The following is a 24,692-nucleotide window of genomic DNA, read 5'->3' as shown; positions in this document are numbered from 1 at the left end:
ACCAGCCATCTATCACAGACACACACTTCTCCATCCCACACTCATGATCGGGGTGTCCATAATAAACTCACATCACCAAGCATCTATCAAACATAGGGAAAAGTTTTTTGTTTTTTAAATATATTTAAATTGTTAAAATCTGTATCACCTTACTCCAACAAAAATAATATTGGTTTGATCATTGGACATCAGTTTTCTTTGTTGTATTAAACAAAAAATGTTGTTACAGTGAGTGTGTTAATGAAAACTTTGTTTGTAGGTTCAGTTGTTAAGAATCTCCCAGCCTTTCGCCTGCTGCAAGGATCACTACTGCGATCTCAGGACTCTTGGTTGTGTTGCCACATCCTCCAAACCATCCAGAAGATTTGGGAAAAAGAGACTGCAAACTTTTTTCTTTTGGAGTGGTCAGCCCAGACAGTGACTCAGTTGGCCTCTTGTGTGTTGTCTAAACCAGCTCCTGTACATAAACTATTTTTCTCTCTCTTAGAAATGGTAATCACTGTCACATGCATTGTTTGTGCAGTAATCACATGTACACCGTATAGAGTTAATTATTGTATGGTTTTTTGTAGATAATATTCAAATTAAACTTTATCCCACATGAGACCTTGCGGGCAGTGCTCACTGTACTGAAGCAGATGTGGACAGGAGCAACATTACAACAAATTAATGGGTTGGAGTTTGGAGTCGCTGCTGTTGTATGTTTCCATAGGTATGTAAACTAAATTAATTGTGAGCATACTAAATGAACATAAAGAAAAAACCCTCAATCATTTTAATTTTATCAGGATTACCGTGCATAGTGGTCTTTTAACAGAAGTACTGAGTGACTGGGGCCTGTTGAAGTTGCTACTTGGAGAACTGCGCAGAAGAGCTAGAATCCTAATAAAAGCTGCAGCCGTCACCACAGGTAAGGCTTCTCCCAGAACATTAATATTGTCTTTCTGTATGAGTTTGGAAAATTATAAAATTTATTTTCATTTTAGATGCTTCACAACTTCCACACACTGATGACAATGAAAGACTCCTCACCAACTACATGCTTCAAATTGTTTCCACATTTACGTTACGCTCAGTTAAAAACACAGGTATATTGCTAAATATGTTGATAGATGTCCAATGTTCTAGTCAAGCTCTAATCCAAATCCTCTTATAGTTTCAGTTCGGGAGCTTGGTATGGTTCCCTATATCAAGATTTTCTTGAATGAGGATCAGTATCGAGACTCAACTTTGAGCATTTTGGAGCAATTAGCTGAGATCAACCCTGATGAGTTCATGAGCATAGCTATTGGGGCTCTCTGTTCCTCAACCCAACAGGAAATAAAACTGAAGAAGGATCTCTTACAGGTACTGTCACACACATTTAGCTGCAAGGGATTCAAGCTGACCTGTAACTATGGCCTCTACATCAAATAGTAACAATTTCTAATGCACTTATATCATTATGGGTCAATGAATTTATTTTCTTAGCATGTGGGACTGTGATTGTGTTATAGATAACGCAGATTGATTTGCTAAAATAGGTTTAGCTGTTAACTCTGGACTGATGCGATTATGCTGGCAGATTGTGCTGTGGCGCTCTGAAGATTACCACCTCTGTGAGATCAGTGAATAGGACAGATCTGATTAAAGTTAAATAAGTTACACCTACTGTGTAGTGTCCATTTTATAGATGGCAGTGGATAGAGCACTTACTATCACATATTTTGTATTCATGTGCAGGTGTGCAGGTGTTTGTTTGTGCCTGTATAGATGTGTCTTCTTTGTACTGGTGCTAACACAGTTAAAGCAGGTGGCAATCAGATTGGGTTGGACCTGGGCTGGCAAGTGTTGAGAGCCATTGTGATTACTCCACTTTCAGTTAATTACATTCCCCTTTGCGTTCTGCCTCACATATTACCTATCTGATGGATTAGCTGTCCAAATTGAATAAAGCTAATGCAATTTGTTCACCCCCAAAAACTAGTTACACTCAGTGATTTATGATATATCTATATGTTTCATCCATTTTTTATTGTAATGCCTTAATTGACTGGAGGAGCTCTTTCACAAACCTTAGCAAAAGCTCAAACATTTGTAGGGTTAACACTTAAGTACATTTAACTTAATTTAATAACTACAAAATTGACAATATTGTTTTATAGATGTTTGACGTTCTTTCTTTTTATTTCAGTCTGTATTGAAAGTCTTGGAGAGTCCTAACAGCTGGGATGCCTTCAGGAAGGCTGGGGGCTTCACTGGTTTACTGTCACTTGTGACTGACATGGAAGGAGCTTTTGCTAACCCACCTCAAGCAGAAGTATTGACATCCATGCGAGATGAACCTCTTTTGGAGATTCTTTTGCTTACTTTGCACACTATAGCCCTGGCTGTCCACTTGCACATAATAAACGCACACTATTTTGAGACTGGAGGCTATTATGAAAGACTGACTGAGGCACTACTTCAATTGGGCTGCTTCCATTGTGTAACAACTGAGGAAGGTTACACAGATAAGGACACTGTAAAGGATTGCTGTCCTTTGATTGCTGAGGACAGCCACACACCAGGGAGAACATTTGAACAGTTTGTCTGTTTAGCAGAGTCCTCAATTTCCTCCCAGTCTTCTTTATCTAAATCTGAATCACAGCTCATCCTTCCAGTCACACTCCGGACTTGTATAATACTCTTGTCCTACCTAAATCAGTTTTCCACAGGGACCTTCTCTTGTCCCGATTTGAACTTGGAAATAAAATGTGACAATCGGAAACCAAATCCTCCAGCTGTGCATGATGGTGTCGAGGACAGACAATGGCAAAGCAGAAAACACCCAGCACCCAGTATCTCTATTGTCAGTACTGAGTCACACTATAGGTATGATTTATAATTCAACTCATGTTTTTTCTGCCAAATTTAGTGATCTTGAAATCCCATTTGAATCTGTACTGAAATGTTAATGTTTTACTGCAGGCTGACCTGTGACAGTGTTATTCTTCACCCTGGAGCAATTAGAGTTATTATGACTCTCTTTCCATTGGTCTTTACTTTTGAGGATCCACAGGTAATTGTTCAAAATGTGAAACCTTTTGTAGACATATGTTGGGCCAAATTAAAAGTATTAAACAATCTTCTTTTTCAGCTTTCCATGGATGTCCAATATGCTTTGGTACACCACATCCAAGTGATGGTTAAATCTGAGAGAAACAGACAAATCATGTGTGAGGGCGGTCTGATTACAATCCTATTGACTCATTGCCATAAAATGTTGATTGAACCAAAACACCCTTTACATCTCCCAGTCACTCGCATTTTAGAAAAGCTCTCCTCTCAGTCAATAACACTGAAAGAATTCAGGTAATGTTTGATCTGTAGTCTTCCAATTATTGTACACTTATTTTGCTTGAGAAATTATAATACTTTTTTCACAGGAATTTCCTTTGTCTTGGGAACCCCCTCATGTGCTTATCAGGCAAAATGTCTGAACCTGATTTATCAAAGAATGAGACAAGACCTGACTCTAGTGGTAAAATTTAATATTGTTATTTTAACTTCCTTTGGGATTTTGGTTTAATTGTCTGTGTTTTCTGTGCACCAATTCAGATGGAGACAAGTCATCAGAATCTACAGGAAAGACCACGAAGAGAAGCTTTAGCTTACTAACCTCAAAGTGCTCTGTTGGATCTGCGATTCCCGCTCATCAAATTGTCAGTCTTGTATCCATGACATCACCTCGAACCTACAGGCCACATAGAATCTCAGCCACACCTGCTTTTGTGGAGTTTGATATGAGTGAAAGTGGATATGGGTAAGACAGTGTAAATTTAGCACAAATAGGTTTTATTACTACTACTACTACTACTACATTTTTAATCACAATTTGGACAACCTTGTGCGTTTCAGATGTCTTTTCCTTCCTTCTCTGACCACAGTGAAGGGGGTCTCTGCAGACTCAATTCCCATTGGTGGAACTGGAGGAGGCAAGAAAATATTTATTAATTTAAACTATAATTAAACATGAAATGTTAAACGAAGTTTATCGTATAATATTTCAGATGGCAGAGGGTTTCCTCCTACGGCTGGTCTAACCTTCTCATGCTGGTTCCAGATCAACAAGTTCAGTTCTGCTTGTGAATCTCATCCCATTCGTTTTCTCTCAGTGGTGCGTCACATGTCGCGCACTGAGCAGCAGTTCATCTGTCTGTCCATTTCTCTATCTGCCTGTGATGGCTGTTTGGTTATTTCAACAGAGGAAGAGGCACTGACATACCTGGGTTAGTGAAATTATGGCTCATTTCTAATTCAGATGACAAAATTATTACATTAAAGTTTTTTTATTGCCAGATATGATGGAGCCAGAATTGTCCAGCCCTACTTCTTTGGCAACATCAGTGAGGTTTCGCTGCTCCAGTTTTTTGATCCCAGGACAGTGGCATCATTTAGTTGTTGTTTTGGCCAAGGACATAAAGAAGAGCTGTCTGACCTCTGCTTATCTAAATGGCAAACCTGTAGGAACTGGAAAGGTGTGTTAAAGGTGCTCTATGTAACTTTTCTGTTGGAGGGTGGGCCACAGACTCCATGGAGGAATTATAGTTTTGCCTGGAATGTTTTGCCATTAAACTTACCAACCTCCTAGGTGATGCCAGGACAAGTTACTGGTCAGATTTAAGAGATGATAAGAATTCATGCTTTTCATAGTGTTGAGCAAGACAGCACATGTAAATTAATCAGTGAAATATACAGTTTACTATGCTATAATTTGGAATATTTCAAGGTAAACAATATTTCCATCAAGACCAGCAGGTAGTGGACCACCCACCAGAAAAGTTACTTATTGTACCTTTAAAATAACTATTATTAACCTGCACTGTCATTGTTTGTTTTTATATTGTCATTTTTCCCAGATGAGATACATACAGCCATTTCCAGGCACGTATGTCTCCATGGAGCCAACAGCAGTCATAGATGTGTATGCCGTGATTGGGACGCCTGCTCTCTGGAAGGACTATGCTGCTTTAATTTGGAAAGTGGGTTCTTCTTACCTTTTTGAGGAACCTCTGACCCCTGAAACCATCAGTGTTTTGTACACACAAGGCACTGGTTACCTCGGCAACTTCCTGTCTGTCTGCAAGTCAGGTGATGTAATTTTCCTACATTAAGATACAACTCTTCTTTTGGTAGTTTGTTAAACCTTTTTTATTAATAAGTTAATATTTATTAATTATTTTTGCTTAATAGCTTTATAAAACACAGAAAATACAGAAGCAAAAAAGTCAATTTTTAGAAGTACATTGCCCATTTTGTGAGTGGAGAAAGCTGTTTTGTGTGCTTGCTTATTTGGAAATTGAAAACATTTTATCTAATCCTCATTACAATTTAGGTGTTGAGTCTAACCCTGTGCGGCTGGTTCCTGAAGAGAGGATCTCATTTGGCATCAATCCAGCAATTTCAACAGTGACGACAGTTGCTCAAATCAGGGAGGATTACAACGAGGTGGACTGTCGACTTATTGCTAAAGAGGTGTGTTTTTTGTTTTTTTTATTTATGAGTTGGAGTAGTTTTTAGTGTTAATTTTTGTCATTATAGATGGGAATAACTTCACGGGATAATTCTACCCCTGTGTTTCTTGCCCATAACATCAGTCAACACTTAAGTGGTACAGCACGAACCATTGGAGCAGCCCTTGTTGGTCATTTTGGTACATATGGCCCATTTGATATACTATTCTTTACAGAAATTGTTGACCCAAGGTTTTATTTTCCTAGGTGTTCGTACCTTTACACCAAGAAATGCGGCCAATGGATTTTTGTGTGTTGGTGGGCCTGCAGTTGTTCTGAGTCTAGTTGCAATGGCACCTGACGATAGCTCCCTTTACGCAGCAGTCAAAGTTCTTCTTTCTGTGCTGGAGACTGACCCAACTATGCAGCAAGAAATGGCACGCATTGATGGCTATAAGGTTTGTTGCATCAGATTGTCTTTATGGAATGTGCTGTTTATGGTGGATTATTAAAACTTTTTATTGACATTTTCAGCTTTTGGTTTTCCTTCTGAAGAGTAAGAGCAGTATAGTCAGTAACAGAACCTTGCAGCTGGTTTTGTGTCTCTCTGATTCAACAGAGGCAAACTCCAGCTCCATTCAACAACAGAACATCCCAGCGTTTAGAGCACTGATTTCTGACCTGGATGTGAGTACATACTGTTCAGACAGGAATAGAAATGGCTCATGAGTAATTCATTTTGCACTGTCCTCTGGAAGCTTATAATAACTGCTTTGGTTTCAGGTGTGGCAGAGCACTTCTGATAATCTGGACCTTACAGTTCTCAACCATTTTGCTGAAGTCTTGAAATCCTTCAGGTATTTGTGCCTGACTGAACCGTAGCATTTCTGCTGCAGTAGTAATTTAATGTTCTATTGACTCACATGGCCTGCTCATTACATAACATCCCATCTCTCAATGAAAGAGCTACTTGTTTAGACATTATGACAGAGCTTAGTTGGCCCATCATCTACAGTGTCTGGTCCCAAGCCTCACAGATAACTAGACTTGGGAAATGTTAATCTGAATTGGACACAGTCTGTCAGAATGTGCATGACTGAGAGAGTGCTTGAATTACTAATTTAAATTTAATTAAATTAGATATTTTTTTGTGAGAACTGATTGGGATATATGTATCTTATCATGTCAGTGACAACAACAGAAATGCAGGAATAATGCAAAAAATTGGTATTTTACCAAAGATGTTGTTTGAGCTCACCAATCCATCAGTGACCCCTCGGAGAGTAGAAGGTATTTCTTCTGTCATCACTTTACTTTTGAAAGAATTCTTCAACACTTTGGACATAAGCAGGTATTGCAAGAAAACCAGGCTTTACAGTTTCTTTATTGTTTTCTATATGCTTATAAAAACCTTTTGTGGTTGTCAAGGCTTGGACTCTTCCTAGTTTATACACTTCCACCTCTAAGCAACACAGCTGAGAGCAATGATCTTTTAGACAGCCACCACACAGCAAATGGTGTGTATCTCATAGACCATATTTACTATATCTGTGTTGCTGTGATCTGGGTTGTTTTAGATCTTTTTTTTTTTTTTCAGCTGAGAATTCAGGTCAGGTTAGTCACATAGATGTTCGAAACCAGATCCTTTGTGTCTTTGATAAAATCCTCAAGTCAGACAAGCTGCAAGAAAAGGAGTGAGTACTTAAAATGACTTCTATATATTGCAGTGATTTTAGCTAATTATGTTTGCATTTCTCAACAGCGGGCAGGTTTTACTTGAGACACTGGGCTGTGGTTGGTTCCTGCTCTTCCTTCAGTCGCACCTTCACCCTTCAACCATAAAACTGGGTCTCATTTTGTTGAATCACCTTCTGTTAAACCCCAGTCTCTTGAGCATCTTCAGGGAGAAGATTTCACCATACTCTTTGATGGAAGAGCCTTCAACTGCTTTTGGTAAAATTTGGTTGAGAATCACTTTCTTTTTTGGCTCAGTTAACTTATTTAACTCATTTTATGTCTGTATTTTTAATTGCTAGATAACCTTCGGGCCCAGTCATCTTCACCAGATTTTGTTAGAACTGCTTGTTCAGGCTTTGATGTTCTAAAGGAGCTTCTAATTACACACTTTAACCTACCTGAGGTTTATGAGTTTCTTGTGGCACTGATATTTGGAAAGAAATTAAAGCACAAAACAAAAGAAAATGTGAGTTAAATATATGGTAACTCTTTTTAAGTACTACCAGCATTAACTTTTACAACCTCTGCAGTTGCCTTTGAATGACATTCTGCAGTCCTATATTGACGATGAAGAAAACACTGCAACAGAACAGCTTTGTGTTGAAGCTGCAACAATTCTTCTTGAACTGGTCAAAGTCACCATAAATCCAGTAATTATTACTAAATTTAAATTTTCTCATATATTTAGAATTGATAGGTTTTACATTTTCTCATCTTTGACAGACGATTGTTGCAGTGCATCGGACACTAAACCCTTCATTATCAACATCTGGTTATGTATCAAGTGTGATGCAGTTCTTCTGTCTTCTTCACAACCTTCGGCCCAGGGATCCACTTTGGACTTTGCCAGAGTTTCTCCACACACTTGGTAGTGCTGTTCATCCTTCACAGGTTTGTCGTAATATGTAGTTTAACATCTACTAAAAACTGCAATTCATATTTATTGTGTATTTGTAATTACTTTCAGACCTTGGGTGATAAGGGTGAAATAGCCCTACAGAAAGCTCCATCCATACAGCCAGTGCGGGATTTTTTTCGCATCCTTCTAATGGACAGCCTGCTCAGTATTTCAGCCAGCAGCAGCCACCCTGTTGTGATCCTAATGGAGGTGATTGTAACCACTACATCTTAAAATTTTACCTGAACTAGAGGAGATTTGAGAATCTGAGATGCACATTGTTTTGAGACACTTAAGCACTGTATTACAGCAGTACCAGCTTTTCTCCAAAAGATGTCACTCTTTGCTCAGCTACAGCAATGCAGTTTAGCTACTGTTGAGTTTTAATAATACTTTTAGTGTGAATAATAACAAATAAAAGCAGAAAATTTGTGACAGTGACTCAAAAAGGTTGGTATTTAGACTTGAGCTTTCACATCACCATGTTGCCTCAATATGAATACGATTTATTGAGGCTACAGAAGTTACCAAAATTTGCCTCCACTAAAATGACTGAAAATACAATGTAAAGCAACTTTTAGTGTCCAAATGAGCAATATAAGACTGATGGTTTTATTTTTTATCATAGTTATCACATAGCAAGTACCTCTTTGTCTACTGTGGTACCTCTCTGGGATTTTATTACAATTTGTTTTGCTTTATTTTTAAAGATCTGGAACAAGTGGAAGTTAACAATTATATTAAAGTCTTTTTATTTAGTTTTAACATGAAGATTCTTTTTTCTTATTTTAAGCATATAAATACTCTCTATACAAACTGTTTATTTTGTATGTTGATTGTTTTACAGCTTTCCCCAAATGGAGCTTTACTGGAACAGTCTCTCCTTTACCAAACAGAGTTGGTTGAATTCATCATTGACATTATTTACGTACTCAGTGGTGAGGAAGAAAGTCACACGCATCTAACATCAAAAGGTACAGTTTAAACATTTTTTAACCATCTTGTAGCTTGTTTTCTTCATGATATCAAAGTGCTCTTTTTTCAAGACCCTAATACCCAGATACCTGAAGGACATCTCCTCACCTTGATGGAGAATGTGGTGCTTTTTACCAAGACAGTTGTGCAGAGACTTTATAGTGGGGCAATTATGGGAGACTGCAAGAGTTTGCTACACTTCCTTGCAGATCAAATCGTTATGGTGAGATAATGTCACAGATATTATCCTCATTATGTATAATTTTATTTGTACAATAAATATGTGTATTTTAGGTGTTGGAGAATGGACTGGCCCAAAAAGACAAGATCTTATCAGAGTTGTATTCCAGCATCAACAGAGTGATGCTTTTCTTCATGTCTCAACCTTATTTTGAAAAAAACAAAAATGTGATGATCAGAACACTGGAGACTGTGCTGGACCGCTGGGATGTTGTTATGGCTACTTACAATGCCAATGTGAACTTTATGACATGTTTCCTCTATTGTCTGCTAACAACTCGCTCTGGAAGGTATTAGAAATATATTGCATAAATTTCTGCATCTATTTGCAACCAGGGACATAGATTTAGCTTTTTTGTTTTAGATATCCTGAAGGATTTGTGTTTACATCTGGAAAAGTACACAACAGAAATGTGCCATGCCAAATATTTCCTGCCAAAATCAGACACAATGACAACAAATCTGATAGCAGCCTTTCAATTTCAGGTATAAACATCGTGTGAGATCATGGGTTCTAGAGAACACAGTATAAATAATTATTTATGTCATACAGGTGATCAAAGACTAGAGTCTTTAGTAGAGGCCTGCTGGTCTCGGCTCATGAAGGAGAGGCAGTGTATGCTTGAGGAAAGTTTTAAGACTGAGATTTCAGCCGGCAGCAGTCCAAAGACACAGCCCGTCCTCATGACTGAAATCAGCCCTCTGTGGGAGGAGATTATCCATAAAGGCTGGCAACTGTACACGGGTGAATATCAAATATTATACATATATTCATTATGTGCAATGATCAAAACAAACTTTTCTTTACAGATTCTTTGAAGAAGACATTGTTTAGTAGTTCCCAAAAGACCTTTCACCGCATCAGTAGTGCTGTTTCGTCTGTTTTGAGCAAATTGAGCAAAGAGCCATCAACTGTCGAGGTAAGCCCGGCATGGCTATTGGACAGTCAGAGATCTTTACTGAGTTTGAAATCTCATGACTCCAGGCCTCTTGTCCCAAAGTCACTGCTATTTTTGGGTGGTGGACCTTCCAGCCCTGTGGGGATGTTTGATTATTTCTTTAAATGGATTTGGATTATCACAGCTGATCGCCCCTGAGTGGGCATAGTAATTGATATCTGTTAGGCCTATCCATGGGAACGCTTGCTACAACACACAGTTTGCTGCTGAAGGTTAAGGACACAGTTATTGTTGTTTTTCCCCCTGAAACACGTGGCCCACATCATTAGTTCCCCCACAACGCTTAAGACGCTGAGCCATCTGGAGCAGGGAGCGGGGACATATTACTCAGGCACACAGGCATGAAATTACCGCGTCTGTGTGTCTGTCTCACCTCCACAAAGTCTATGTGCGTTCTTGTTTGTGCACATCTTTTGCCCATAGAAATCACGTCTGCAATTATAGCAGTTGCAATCTGATGAAAACATTATTCATTTGATGTTATTTTTTATCATATCAGTATTTGACAGGCTATCAGAGAGGGTGATGAATTGTTTTTCCATCTCAGAGGAAGGCAAGATGAGGGAGCTACTCTTCTTCTTCTACAGTGTTGCACTATTCTAGTCCATTCTACTCCATAAACATGCAATACATTCTGTTCAAAACGTCATTAGAGGTCATTTCTATGATCTGTCTTTTTCAGTACGAACCAAGCACGTCATTAATTAGTTTCTGTATCATCAACTTATTTGGACAAGACTCTTTTCTGCTGAATTAGCGTCACAATAATGCATTAAGAGTGCAGAAAGACTACATTATTATTGTTTACTGTAGTGAACAAGATTGGACTTCTTATTCTTTATAGGTAGTAAATCTCAATACATCATCTGATAGCCTTGTCTCTGTCCTAAGTCAAGCTTCATTGCAATGCTTGCAAGATTTATTTCATCAGCGAATGCAGTTTTCCATAATCATATCTGTGTCCTCATATTAGAAAGATAATTAACAGCACTAATGATCACGTTAAGTTCATTACACATTCTCTGCCAGCCCACAGTGAAGTTGACATTATGTTGCCTTATCATCAAAGGTTGCGTATTGTTGGGAAGCCATTAAAATGGAAATGAGTGTGATGTTCTGATGTTAATTGCAGAAGGAAGAGATGAGTTATGTATTTAATGCAGCATTTTAAAAGCCAACAAGGTTCCTATCTGCTAAATGGGTAATTAATGCTATATATTACTTATGTTTGTCCAATGAAGGAATGAAATTAGAAAATGATGATGCCAGCTCTCAGTTTATCTGTCAAGAAACAACTGCAACTAGCAAACTTCATTATTACACTCTTTTCGGTCTGTAATGTTTTCCTAATCTCTTCTCAAATTACTGCTTTATTTAATTCGCCTTTTAACATTTGGATTGCGATAGACAGTCACTCATTCTGACAAATCAGTATGATTGTTTTCAGTTTACAAGTTTGTAACTTTTTGGATGGCATTTGCTGTTGCTGTTATTAAATACTATTATATGTTAGAGGTGGATATATAAATAAATAAATAAATATATATATATATATATATATATATATATATATATATATATATATATATATATATATATATATATATATAAATGTTGTCTTTAATTAAAACTATTAAAAATTACTTCAAAAGAAACGTTTGATAGTGTAATCTCCCTAACAAGTGTATAAAGGGATATTTCTGGACTTTATTTCTGGACTTTTGTGGTTAATTGTATGGTTCATTCATATTTTGCAAAACATTTCTGATGCACTGTTAAATAATCATCTGAAAAAAAGAAATAATTTTCGTCACTATCGTCCATCGGTATGTGTGTTGTTCCCCTGCCTTTTATTGGAAAAATGTTTACAACTATTTTGGTAGCGAACCCAAATGAGCTAGTTAACATGTGTAACTAAGACTTGATATAGTAAATGGTTAGTGCATGTTGATTTAGTCAATTAAACAGCTTTTCTGGGTCAGCTGTGAGGATGGACGCATGTTGTTTCACTAGTCTCTGAGCGAGCGCTGCTGTGATGATGGGTTTAATGAAGCCGTTAACACTCAAATACGATCCCAGAGTGTTTGCCCAACATGAGTACCCTGCAGTGTCAGTATGCCTCTGTTTTCTCTTTTTATTTCTATTTCTGTGGCTTACGCAGTCTCTTTTAACCACATTGCACACCCATACACACTGGCTTTTCCTTGACTATTGCCTGGCCCTGTAATATTAATGTTTATGTTAATTAGATCACACAAACAAATGATTACATATGTTGACAGGGTTATTGTAAGACTGTAGCCACTAGCTTATTTTGCCCACTGAATGCAATTTACTACAAACATAATTATTTGAATGTTTTGTAATTGCATGAGGAAACAACAATACCATTATGAAAATAGGATCTCTGTGAACACGTGTGTTGGTGTGGCACATGTGTTGGTGATATTACTCTTTTAATTCATGGTTATCACTCCAAAGTTTGTTTTTGTTCCAGGAGTTTCTATTTTCAATGGAACTAATTCGACAGAAAGGTCAAAAGATGTTTGAACGCATGAGGATGAACCACACACAGGTTTGACACAAAAACACTAAATATACATACTGTACATTAGCAATAAAGATAATGAAACTATTTATTTTGTGAATCTATGAGTCTTTTTACTATTTTAATCTATGATAAACACTAAATATTTACTGCCAAATTATTATATTTAGTCTTAATTAATCTGTATATTGTGTTTCCATGGTATAATGAAGTGTATGTTTGAGTAATCCTGTATTGTCATGCAGTCAAGGCTTTAGCACTCAGAAATGTTCTGTTTACGCTACTCTCTCCATCCATTTATCTGTACTTATTTGCCATGATTAAAAAATTAGGATGTAGATGAAAGGTTCAGAAATATCAGTATTTTTTCAACAATAAAGTTCTCAGTGTTTTTTAAACAGGAAGTCAGTGGTACAATTTCAGTCATTAAGATGTTATAGAGCAATACGACAAAATGTAAAATACTAATCTATATATGTTAATATGTCTTAAATCCTGTTTTTGATCCTACAGCAAAAAACCAGTGAGTGGGAACGCTTGTCTTCCAAGTGGCTGGATGTGGAGGCTGAACTGTTGAGGGAGAGGGCTATTTTTGGACCTGGGCCTGGAGTGCTCCTGAGCAGAGATTGGGTACAAGATGCTGTAGAAGGACCTAACAGAACAAAACCTCACATTCGCAGAAAAACTCTAAGAAAATCAAACAAGGTATAGCTTTAAAATGTTTTGGTGTTTAGAAAGATAACATAGATTATGTATGAAAACTATATTTTTTGTCAGCAGGTGATGGGGCCATTGTGTTTGAGATCAGGAAGTGCAGAAGCTGAAACAGGTCATTATGTGTAATTGTACCAAATTAAAAGCATAAATATGTCAAGACTATGTGATCATATTGACTTATTTGATTCTTATTGTAATCAGAGGCCAAGATCTTATGTGAAGTTGGGTCTGAATTGAAAGAAAACATTGCACAGGAGGAGCAGGACAGTGTTCAGTTGACCTTCTTCCCTGTTCTGAATGAAACTCCAGTGAGCACTGAGGCTGCCTCTGACCCCAGCTCCCCCACACACTGCTCCTCAACAGACTGCTCTGCCGTCCGTGTCATTCTACAAGAGCTGCAAGAGGGAGATGAGGTACTTCGTCACAAACTAAAACACAAAATCATTCAACTCAGTGGTCTTATTAGTGTACTAATTACATGTTTGACCATCTATGTTTTATTTTAATGTGGAGAGGGCCAGTCAAGTTCTTCTCTTTCTTCCAGTCAGTTAGAAACTAAGATACATGTTGACAGGGACTCTCCTCACTGCGGCAACCAGCAGCGGCTTTTAATGTTTCTGACAGAAGTATTAATAAAAACAGTGGGAGGTGTTACAAGCTGTCTAACATTCACTTAGTATGTGTGTGATCTGAGCGAGTGCGTCCTGGAGTCTTACTGTGGTTCAGTGTGTGGGTCCTGCTGAGCTTCCTGTCAAATGAACACAGTCATTAGCTGTAAAAAATGCACACACTCACTCAGCTAACATGAAGACTGTGTAACACACAAAGGGAACGCTGCTCATAATTAGCTCGCCAGCGCCAATAGTGTGATTATGACAGTAATGTGTGCGGGGAGAAATCAATGGTCTGACATTAGGCGCTCAGTCAATAAAAGTCCTTCTTTCCTCCTTCTTCCCATCATGGGCTAAATCACTCGGAGAGTGATAACAGATATCTGTGCTGCGCAGTTATGAGATAAAGTTTATTGTTTTGTACTCAATCTTCGCAAGAATCAATTTAACTAATTTTAGCTGGTATGATTTGGACACATTGAGATATTCTGACATTAAATCAGTCAGTTAAACAGTTCTAAGTAACTGTACAGTGAATGCTCCCATCTCTTGTCTCTTAAATTAAGTTTTATGTCGACTACTATTATCACTGGTGGCATCTCGTTAAGTGTGAAAACAGAGGTTCTGATCACTTAGCAGGTCTACCATTGTGCATGTGGCAGTGATTAATTTGTCTAATAATGGCCAGCCCTTCTACTCTACCAACTGTGTCTGGAGTGGAGGTCTGATTTGATTAGTATAAATTGTGAGGGGCCTGGGGCTTTGTTAGGGCCCCATATGGTTTTTGGGTGCTCTGTCCCAGGGGGCCCGCAGGGGGGCCAGCACAGGACCACAGCCAGGTGCATGCACTCTGTGTGAAATGAAGGGAGACAATAGAATTAGCTGCACATTATCACAATGCAGTTAGCATTAGCTACAACGAGTGCTGAAAGCAGCATGAGAGGCACCTTTGGGACCATAGTTACACAGCTGAAAAGGAGTCTACCACTGTCCATCAATCAGTCCATATAATGAAGTGTTCAACTGTGTCTTTTTAATAATGATTAAAATATCTGATTAAAATGATCAATCATGTAAAGCCTGAAGTGGCTGTAGTCGTGTCTCTAGAGAGAAGTCTAAGGTGCCTCTCAAAGAAGCCCTCATCTGTGTTCACCCCTGTTTCAAATGGGAGAGCAAATTCACTTTCATTCACTGTATGATGTCCATCTAATGTATAACATAAACTCTATATTTCTGATGGCCTTTAAAATGTATGAGACAAATTCCCATTGTTATCATACAATGGATCTTTTATGTATCTATCTATCTATCTATCTATCTATCTATATATCTATATATATATATATATATATATATATATATATATATATATATATATATTTTTTTTTTTTTTTTTTTTCAGGTGAAAGCTAAAATGTGCATAGTGACTGTATGTGGCCTTCGAGTGGCAGAGGGTGTGCTGCTGTTTGGAAAGGACAGTATATACTTGTGTGAAGGCTTCACTTTAAGTTTTACTGGAGAAGTCTGCTGTAGAAATCATCACCCCAGCAGGTAAAACTACAAACTGCATTCAGCAAATATCCACCCATTTTATTAATATGCTCTCTGATAGTGTGAGAAATTCCTACATCGCTTCAGTGTTGAGCAGAGATCTACCAGTGCCTAGTTGCAGGCGCTGGCTCTATCAAGATATAAAAGATGCACGTTTTATGCGATACCATTTGGAGGTGAGAGTGAATCTTAGATTGTAATTTCTTTCTCAATTTAAGTTAAAACTGTGGGAAAAAGCTGGATAATTATACCCTGTTTGTGTTTATAAGGACAATGCTTTGGAAATCTTCATGAAAAATGGACACTGTGCCTTCTTGGTATTCCTCAACAGGGACCATGTCAATGCTTATAAGAAGTAACTTTTTACATTTATAGTATACTTTCATACACTGTGACTTTTGCATGTCTTAATCTACCTCTCTCTGTGAAGGTTGTGCTTGGCAGTGCCATCATTAAAAGGAAAAGGCATGACTGAGGTTATTGCTAATGCTCGGTAAGATATTTGTTAGAATCAAAGCACAAAACAAAAGCAAAAACTGTCATCATATTCATTGTTATTGTCATATGTTACAGAACATTTGTATGTCTAAATGTTCAGTTGCATTAATACATAGTAATGCATAGCTTTTAAAAAAGATAGGCACTTAGAAAACTTTTCTGATCCTCCATGCTTGCTGGTTGACTTTAGCCACAGAGTTAGGTGTGAGCAGTTCGATTAACATTCCTGACCGTTTACTTTTAAATACTTCTTCATCAACTGCAGCTTCATTTCTACTTCCTTGTGTGAAAGTTCTCTGCTTTTGTTGTTGGCACTTCTTGAGGCAAGCCTTGCATAGGCTGTTTTCATGGACTAGATACACATTGCCTCTCTCGGTTGTACCACCTCCCTGAGAGTACCACATAGGATTCCTTCTTAAGTTCAACTTAATCAGGCTGGGGAGATCATTTACAAAACTGGGCAGTGTTTTCAATTGATTGTCAAATAGCCCTAGCTCCTGCAGGTTTTCTAATTTCTCCATAGATGTAGGGAGAGAATCCAAATGGTTCATTCCTACGTTAAAAACCTTTAGGTGGGTGAGAGATCCCACAGTTGATGGTAGAGTACTTATAAAGTTGTTTGAGAGGTTGAGGTACTCCAATTTTTTCAGATTCCCAATTGCCTCTGGGACTGACTTCAGCCTGTTGCTGTGTAGGTCCAACACCATGAGTGATAGGAAATCTCCAATATCATTTGGAATCTTCTCCAATTGGTTTCTGCTCAAGTCCAGTTCATCGATGTTATCCAGATTGAGGATACATTTTGGGAAAGTCACAATTCCCATGTTGGCCAGTGTGAGCCTATGCCGGCCCTCCATGGTGGTTCTTACGGCTTTTTTGGCCATTTTCAGTGTCACCTTAGTCCCTTTAGCTCCTTTTGTTTTGGGCATTATTCTGAAATACAGAAGAAGTGCAGGCTCAGTTAAACATTAAGATTGGTCTCTCTTTGCCATAGCTGCCCCAAGATCCTTATTTGCCATGATTTATACATTTTTACATTTTATCTCTAGACCAAATAAAAATGTGTAGTGTGTATTTTTGCGTGTATGTGTGTGTAAGGCTGATGTGATTTATTCAGATATAAGGGCCATGTATGGCCTGGGGCAGCGGGAGAGGAATGAGAGTGTGAGTGCTGTGTCCCTGTAAGTCTGCGCGTGTTTGCCCTGTGTAGCCCATGGGGGTATTTAAGAGCATGACTCTCTAATTAAGGCTAATACAGGGGAACGATAGTAGAGAGGCGACACCGGGTAATACAGCAAAAATAAATGAAAGATGAAGCTTTCTCTCCATTCACTGGATTGAGCCTGCTCTGTTCAAGCATGTCATGAACAGGATAGCCTCTGTGCTGACGTAGATACACTGATGCAGAAGTGTGTTTATAAAGTCAAAGCAGGACTTTGATAAATTGGGGAGTGTTGGAGTGTGATGGGGACTCTCCGCTGTCTAAAAGAGCAAGGTGTTTGTCTGTTTGTGTCGGTGTTACACCCCAAGGCCCTCTCTCGCCTCATTCATCATCCTCACGATGAGAGAGTTTATTCAGCACGGCTTGTTCCCATTATAACCTCCTATAGAAAACTATTGCATGAAATTATTGCCTGCAATTAGATCACACATACTGGGCCAAATTTGATGATTGATTTAGTGTAGATTTACCAAATAAATTGGTCAGAGGTGTTCGGACATGGAGCTATTTGTAAATTGAGGAAATCTTTTGTGCCCAGTTTTTAAGTGTAAATGCATGAATATGTAGAGGTTTTACTTACCTGATTTTCTGTGGTTACTTATGGTTAGAGATGGCAATGTTTTTTTCTTCTTTTCGCAAAAGTCCAAAGATGTAGGTATCTCATACTCCTAAACATACAGGGGCAGAGGAACACAGAAAGTAAATTCAAAAGAGCATGAAGGATTTTTAGCAGCTTAATTTGTAATCATACAATTGAGCGACTGACACTTAATAAATAAAGGGAATAAAGATGAAAATTACAAAAACGGTGTCTGAGAAGGACCCCCAGACCATACTAACAGTAGCAGTTACACCATCTAAGAAAGTCAAGTTGTTTTACAATGTTACTTAGCAACTGAGGTGCTTGACGCCAGCACTTTACTGGCATGCTGAATGCTCACAAAGGGAATATACATTTCTCAGACTGATGAATGTCTTCTTAATTGAAATTAAAAGATTTTCACTAAAAGTTAAAAGTCTAGCTAAATATTTGACTAAAAGTCAATGATTTTTGTGTTGTTGGCCCTCGCCCCGAGGGGTATTGTTCTTCGTCGGTTTCTTTTTTTTTTTTTTTTTTTTTTTTTTTTTTAATTCCCTTTTCCGACCAAACGATCGCATTTTTGACCCCCTGAACATGGACGAAAAGTCCCCAAACCGGGGTCCAGATCGATCGGCCCGGCGAAAAATTCGATAAAATGGGCATCGTGACAATGACCCGAGTGACCCGACTCAACAGCGCCACCTAGAATTCGACCCCTATGGGACTAGGGACAAACAAAGTTTGTCGCAGGGAAACGAAATTCGGGACAGTGATAGAGAACAATGAGACAAGCCAAAAGATGAATTGGAGCATGACCCTATGACGAACAGGAAGTCGGCCATATTGGATCAAACATTCGGCGCCGTTTTGACTTGGGTGTCTACAAAAAGATTCAAGTCCCCGAGGTTTGGTCCAAATTAGCTCAGATTTGACATGTCACATCTACAGACATAAACTCACAGAAATTTTCAACTTTTTTTGAAATACTCCTTACGGTTCGCCCGTAGCACGCCGCCGAAAAACGCCTTCATTTCCTGTTCTTTCGGTGACCTGTCACGGCCACAGGCATTGTCCTAGAGAGCTCAAATTCAAATCACAATTGCGTGATCCAGGCCTGAATGTGATGAAATATGAAATTTAATAAAAGTGAACTCTATAGCGTCCCCTAGCACAGACATGAAACGTCAACATTATCGGATTTGGACCAAAGTCGGGGATTAAATTCTATGCATGATTACAAGCAAAAAAGTTTATTACGGATATGATGCATTTTCCACCATTGGTCAGCAGGGGCGCAAAGACTCCCCCAAAAAATTGTTAAAAAATTATTACACCCACAGACTTAGTCCCATCATGCTGAAATTTGAATCACTAATGCCTGATTTCGACCTGATTATAATACACTATAAAACATATGAACTGTGAACTCTATAGCGCCCCCTAGCATAGACATGAAACGTCAACATTATCGGATTTGGACCAAATTCGGAAATTAAATTCTATGCATGATGACAAGCAAAAAAGTCTATTACGGACATGATGCATTTTCCACCACTGGCCAGCAGGGGCGCAAAGACTCCCCCAAAAAATAGTTAAAAAATGATTCCACCCACAGGCTTAGTCCGATTGTGCTGAAATTTGAATCACTAATGCGTCATTGTCGACCTGGGCGAATGTCGGGAAGAGAGGGTGGCGTGCCGGGGCGGTCGCGAGTCCCCGGATGTCATACTCCCAGACGGGGCAAGAGCCACATTTCCCTGTTGACTGAGGCCGAGTGTTAAGAAGTCACTGATATGAGACAAACCTCGATACAGTGCGCTTTCGATTCGATACGGTTCAGTAAAAAATAAAGGCTAAATCATGGAAAATCTTTGTTAAACCACTTCTTGTGCAAAGTTCATATGAAACACAAACATTTTAATCCTCAAAACAGCGAAAATGTCAAACGAGTTTCCTTCCACTAAACAAACAACGAAACTGTAGCTGTAACAAAATCATTTAGTAAAATAAACCAAAAATACTCTTGGTGAGTGTAAGTGTTGCTGTACTTACTGTTACGCAGATAAAAAGTGCGACCTACTCTGTGAAATCTACTCTGTAAAGTCTCCTCTGTGAAGTCTACTGTTTTGAAGCTTTGAAGTTTAGCTTTGAGTTCCGGAGTTGCCATGGTAACAAGGCTTTATGGAACTTTACATGTATGATGTCATCGGCGCCGTGAACCTGATGGAACTGGGAGGTTTTCAGGTTCTAGAATGTGATGATGTCATACTCCCAGACGGGGCAAGAGCCACATTTCCCTGTTGACTGAGGCCGAGTGTTGTTAAGAAGTCACTGATATGAGACAAACCTCGATACAGTGCGCTTTCGATTCGATACGGTTGAGTAAAAAATAAAGGCTAAATCATGGAAAATCTTTGTTAAACCACTTCTTGTGCAAAGTTCATATGAAACACAAACATTTTAATCCTCAAAACAGCGAAAATGTCAAACGAGTTTCCTTCTACTAAACAAACAACGAAACTGTAGCTGTAACAAAATCATTTAGTAAAATAAACCAAAAATACTCTTGGTGATATATCGATAGAGCAGCCCACAATATCGATACTGTGTCATCACATTAAACGATACGATATATCGATATTTCAATATTTTTGCACACCCCTCTACTCTTTATCACACTGTACTTTGCCACGAAATATCCAAAAGGTAAACGCACAAATGTTAAACCAGGTATTGAAATGATTAAAAAACTCACTGTTAGAACACAATGGCCACGTTCACGTGATGTTTTTTAATTGTTCTGGATTAAATTGTTTGGACTTAAAATATTTTCCTTGGAGTTTACATGGAAATAATAATTCTGAATATCTGGGTTTCACGTGACATTACAGGGCGACGTTTGTCAGCGCGCAAAATCAGATGGAGGGCAAGAAGTGAACCGACTGGAGGGAAATGCCGATGTGTTGTGCAGTTTACGGCTGTGCCAATTGTTCTAACCGAGAGAAGGAAAAGCGATTTTTTTAGAGTACCGAAGATAGTCGTCCACAAAGGTCAGAAATGGGAAAAGCTGACAGAACAACGCCATAAAAAGTGGATTACAAACTAGAGCCCGACTGATATGGATTTTGCTGTGGCCGATATGAAACCGATATAATGGGAGTTGGCTCTGCCGATAGCCGATATAATCACCTATATATTTAGTGATGTAAAAATTCACTGTAAATGTTGAATTGTTTAAAAAACTTAGGTTTGGCTCTGGTGGATTTTAAATTGGGTTTATTTAGGCAACATTTATTGTTATTCTGCCTCTTTACATCATATTTACAGACAGTAGGTTGTCTTAAAGGCATTTTTGCATCACATTCTAGACACTAGTGATGGGTATTCCAGTTCTTTTTAGAGAACCGGCTCTTTTGGCTCGGCTCACTAAAAGCTGCTGGTTCTTTTGGCTCCCAAGTGGCTCTTCAGATTGTTTTGTTGCAAGCAGGATGAATCAGGACTGAACCAGGTCTAAACCAGGACTGAAAAAGGAGTAAACCGGGACTTATTTATTTTATGCTAAACTACAGTCAAATATGCTCGTTTTTTTAATTTTATTTTTTTTAATGCTACGTACACGCAAATTTCTCAAAGTTTCGTTTTTAGCCGCTGCCGCTGTCAAACCACGAATCACGCGGCGTGAAGAGAAAAAAAGTGAGAGAAAGAGAAAACACGGCTCCCAATAAGGATCAGGCTCCCGTCGTTCCCTTTAGAGAGCCGGTTCTAAGAGTCATTTCGTTCGCGACGGACCCATAACTAGTAAAGAAAGTAGCGCTATTAGCCTTTAGCCGTAAATACGTGCGCGCCGCGGTAATTAATTATATGCGCAAATGTCATAATTCACACGTCTATTCACAGCTCATTTACATATCAGTGCAGGTCCAGTAGCAAATATACGGCCAATATAGTCACTTTAGAACAGACCAATAGAAAACAGTCTGTTTATGTGCGGGAGCTACAGCAGCTAACCCATAACAAATGACAAAAACTAGCTTCAGAGTCGACATATTTCCAACACTCACCGCTCATACAGGCTCCTCCTCACATCACAAATCTGCACTAATAAATGTCCTTTTAATCCAGACTCAAACCGATTGTCCGTAAAAAGAATATAATCTCAGTGTTTGGATCTGTGTCTGCAGGTCTAAACAAACACATGTGAGTGACGCGACTCTGTGGTGTGTTCAGGGACAGTACGGACACACAGACAAATGACTCCGTAGATAAATACTGATGTGGAGCCACATATTAGGACATTTATCTGTCTGTAAATTGGATTAAATGAACAGAATGTAGAGAGTCTAAGCTTTATAACGAGGTATAACATGCCCATGTGAAATATCGGCCCCTATCAGCAAGCATATCGGCAGATAGCCGATATGCCTAAAGTTGCCCATATCAGCCGATAATATCGGCCAACCGATATATCGGTCGGGCTCTATTACAAACCTACGTTTGCGGTCGGGAGGAGCAGAATCCGCAAATGCTCGTGTCTGCAGTGAACACTTCGTCAAAGGTTTGTTACAAAGCTAAATTGTTGTTTGTGGTTTACCTAAACATAAATGAATCATTAACGACTAACGATGTTTGTTGACATTAAATAGTTCGGATAGATCGGTTACTGCCGATACACTGGGGTCCGGTCAAGCGGTAACGGAGGGAAACGGGTAGATTTTTGACATTCAAATAGTTCTCATTCAGAAACTAGAGGGACTATTGAAATAAGTAAAGTATCAGAATGTAGGAAAGAGTTAACACTCCAACAGGGTAAAGTTAAACCTGTGATATTCTTTCAAGTTGTTGACAAAAAATTTAAAAACTCATGTCGGTAACGGAGGGAATGGTCCAAATGAGCTCAGATTTGACATGTCACATCTACAGACATAGCTTCACTCAAATCTTCCATGTTTTTGGGATACTCCTTACGGTTCGCCCTTAGCACGCCGGCGAATAACGCCTTCATTTCCTGTTTTTTCGGTGACCTGTCACGGCCACAGGCATTGTCCTAGAGAACTCAAATTCAAATCACAATTGTGTGATCCAGGCCTGAATGTAATGAAATATGAAATCTAATAAAAGTGAACTCTATAGCGCCCCCTAGCATAAACATGAAACGTCAACATTATCGGATTTGGACCAAATTCGGAAATTAAATTCTATGCATGATGACAAGCAAAAAAGTCTCTTACGGACAAATTGCATTTTCCACTACTGGCCAGCAGGGGCGCAAAGACTCCCCCAAAAAATAGTTAAAAAATGATTGCACCCACAGGGTTAGTCCGATCGTGCTGAAATTTGAATCACTAATGCATGATCACGGCCTGAATATAATACAATATAAAACATATGAAAAGTCAACTCTATAGCGCCCCCTACCATAGACATGAAACGTAAACATTATCGGATTAGCACCAAATTTGGAAATACAATTCTACACATGAATACATGCAAAAAAGTCCACTATGGATATGATGCATTTTCCACCATTGGCCAGCAGGGGCGCAAAGACTCCCCCAAGAAATAGTTAAAAAATTGTTATATGCCCATGTTTAATCGGATCGTGCTGAAATTTGAATCAATAATGCGTGATCTGAGCCTGAATATAATACACTATAAAACATATGACAAGTGAACTCCATAGCGCCCCCTACCATAGACATAACATGTCAACATTATTGGATTTGTACCAAATTCAGGGAATAAGTTCTATGCATGATTATGAGCAAAAAATAACGGACATGGTGCATTTTCCGCTGTTGGCCAGCAGGGGCGCAATGACTCCTAAAAATATTTAAAGGTGCATTATGGAATGTGTCTAATCGACGAGCTGTCGGCCTGGGCGGATGTCGGGAAGAGAGGGTGGCGTGCCGGGACGGTCGCGAGTCCCCGGAGGTCGCGTGGGGGGGCGGTGCGCGCCCGGGGCTAGGGCCACCATCGCCGCACGCGGCTTTAATTTAATTTATTGCCTTATGCATAATTTTCAGACAGCGTTTTGCCAGTTTTGTAGGAATTCCTTCAGTATCATCTTACAACAGACCCATTTAAACACAAACAGCTGTAAAGTCAATTATGGCTGGTGTTAGTTGATGAATCAGGAAAACTTGTACCTTTCCCATGCCCTTCGACACATTTTGACTCAGACAGTTTGAACAGTAATAAGTGTTAGCTACTTTAAACCATTCCTTTACCTTATTCTATTATTATTATTATTATTATTATTATTATTATTTTATGACTTAAAATCATAAAATGCACTCACAGTCTACAGATGGCATCAGACATTGCATCTTCTGCTTCCTTTACCCTACATGTCCCTCTTGCTCTTAACTGTTCCTACAGCTGTGTACACAGGATTTGAGATTCGTCCGTGCTCTGTCTTCTTCACTGGTCTAGTGCTCTGTGTGTGTGTTAAGTTTAAACAGTAGTTTCCAGGCAACAGCCAGGAAGAATCAGGGGGAAGTTTGGTTGGTTTCTGGGTGCAGAGATTTTAAAATTAGTGTGATCTGTTTTTAATTTGGCAATGAAATTACCTTACAAAACAAGGAATATCAATCCATCGTCTATAATTATTTGTTAATTTTATGTATTTATAAGTTAGCTTTGGGATAAGCCCTCTTGTTTTGTTTTTGCCTCTCCCTTCAGC

At 38.7% G+C, this 24,692-nt stretch overlaps 1 protein-coding gene across 1 annotated transcript in view; it reads left to right on the top strand.

Annotated features, from left to right (window-relative positions):
• Window positions 1-24,692, top strand: part of wdfy4 (WDFY family member 4) — a 35,612-nt gene that overhangs the window by 3,308 nt on the left and 7,612 nt on the right. The window contains exons 9-49 of the mRNA XM_055163096.1: window positions 260-492; window positions 573-712; window positions 789-910; window positions 987-1,088; window positions 1,157-1,347; window positions 2,174-2,853; window positions 2,950-3,040; window positions 3,119-3,333; window positions 3,408-3,502; window positions 3,580-3,784; window positions 3,880-3,956; window positions 4,032-4,250; window positions 4,321-4,499; window positions 4,881-5,112; window positions 5,357-5,496; window positions 5,563-5,674; window positions 5,742-5,932; window positions 6,009-6,161; window positions 6,258-6,331; window positions 6,664-6,825; window positions 6,903-6,991; window positions 7,072-7,168; window positions 7,237-7,427; window positions 7,511-7,677; window positions 7,742-7,861; window positions 7,935-8,102; window positions 8,179-8,319; window positions 8,957-9,083; window positions 9,156-9,307; window positions 9,379-9,614; window positions 9,689-9,810; window positions 9,878-10,069; window positions 10,135-10,244; window positions 12,781-12,858; window positions 13,345-13,536; window positions 13,609-13,660; window positions 13,750-13,961; window positions 15,562-15,710; window positions 15,772-15,886; window positions 15,980-16,065; window positions 16,141-16,203. Of these exons, the coding sequence (XP_055019071.1) occupies window positions 260-492; window positions 573-712; window positions 789-910; window positions 987-1,088; window positions 1,157-1,347; window positions 2,174-2,853; window positions 2,950-3,040; window positions 3,119-3,333; window positions 3,408-3,502; window positions 3,580-3,784; window positions 3,880-3,956; window positions 4,032-4,250; window positions 4,321-4,499; window positions 4,881-5,112; window positions 5,357-5,496; window positions 5,563-5,674; window positions 5,742-5,932; window positions 6,009-6,161; window positions 6,258-6,331; window positions 6,664-6,825; window positions 6,903-6,991; window positions 7,072-7,168; window positions 7,237-7,427; window positions 7,511-7,677; window positions 7,742-7,861; window positions 7,935-8,102; window positions 8,179-8,319; window positions 8,957-9,083; window positions 9,156-9,307; window positions 9,379-9,614; window positions 9,689-9,810; window positions 9,878-10,069; window positions 10,135-10,244; window positions 12,781-12,858; window positions 13,345-13,536; window positions 13,609-13,660; window positions 13,750-13,961; window positions 15,562-15,710; window positions 15,772-15,886; window positions 15,980-16,065; window positions 16,141-16,203 (6,472 nt within the window). The remainder of the gene's footprint in view (window positions 1-259; window positions 493-572; window positions 713-788; window positions 911-986; window positions 1,089-1,156; window positions 1,348-2,173; window positions 2,854-2,949; window positions 3,041-3,118; window positions 3,334-3,407; window positions 3,503-3,579; window positions 3,785-3,879; window positions 3,957-4,031; window positions 4,251-4,320; window positions 4,500-4,880; window positions 5,113-5,356; window positions 5,497-5,562; window positions 5,675-5,741; window positions 5,933-6,008; window positions 6,162-6,257; window positions 6,332-6,663; window positions 6,826-6,902; window positions 6,992-7,071; window positions 7,169-7,236; window positions 7,428-7,510; window positions 7,678-7,741; window positions 7,862-7,934; window positions 8,103-8,178; window positions 8,320-8,956; window positions 9,084-9,155; window positions 9,308-9,378; window positions 9,615-9,688; window positions 9,811-9,877; window positions 10,070-10,134; window positions 10,245-12,780; window positions 12,859-13,344; window positions 13,537-13,608; window positions 13,661-13,749; window positions 13,962-15,561; window positions 15,711-15,771; window positions 15,887-15,979; window positions 16,066-16,140; window positions 16,204-24,692) is intronic.

This window comes from Boleophthalmus pectinirostris, unplaced genomic scaffold (assembly GCF_026225935.1).
Source record: "Boleophthalmus pectinirostris isolate CB_2022bp ecotype Guang Dong unplaced genomic scaffold, ASM2622593v1 HiC_scaffold_5, whole genome shotgun sequence".
Classification (NCBI taxonomy): Eukaryota; Metazoa; Chordata; class Actinopteri; order Gobiiformes; family Gobiidae; genus Boleophthalmus; species Boleophthalmus pectinirostris.
The sequence above is the reverse complement of the archived record's forward strand: the minus strand, read 5'-3'. Positions and strand labels throughout refer to the sequence as shown.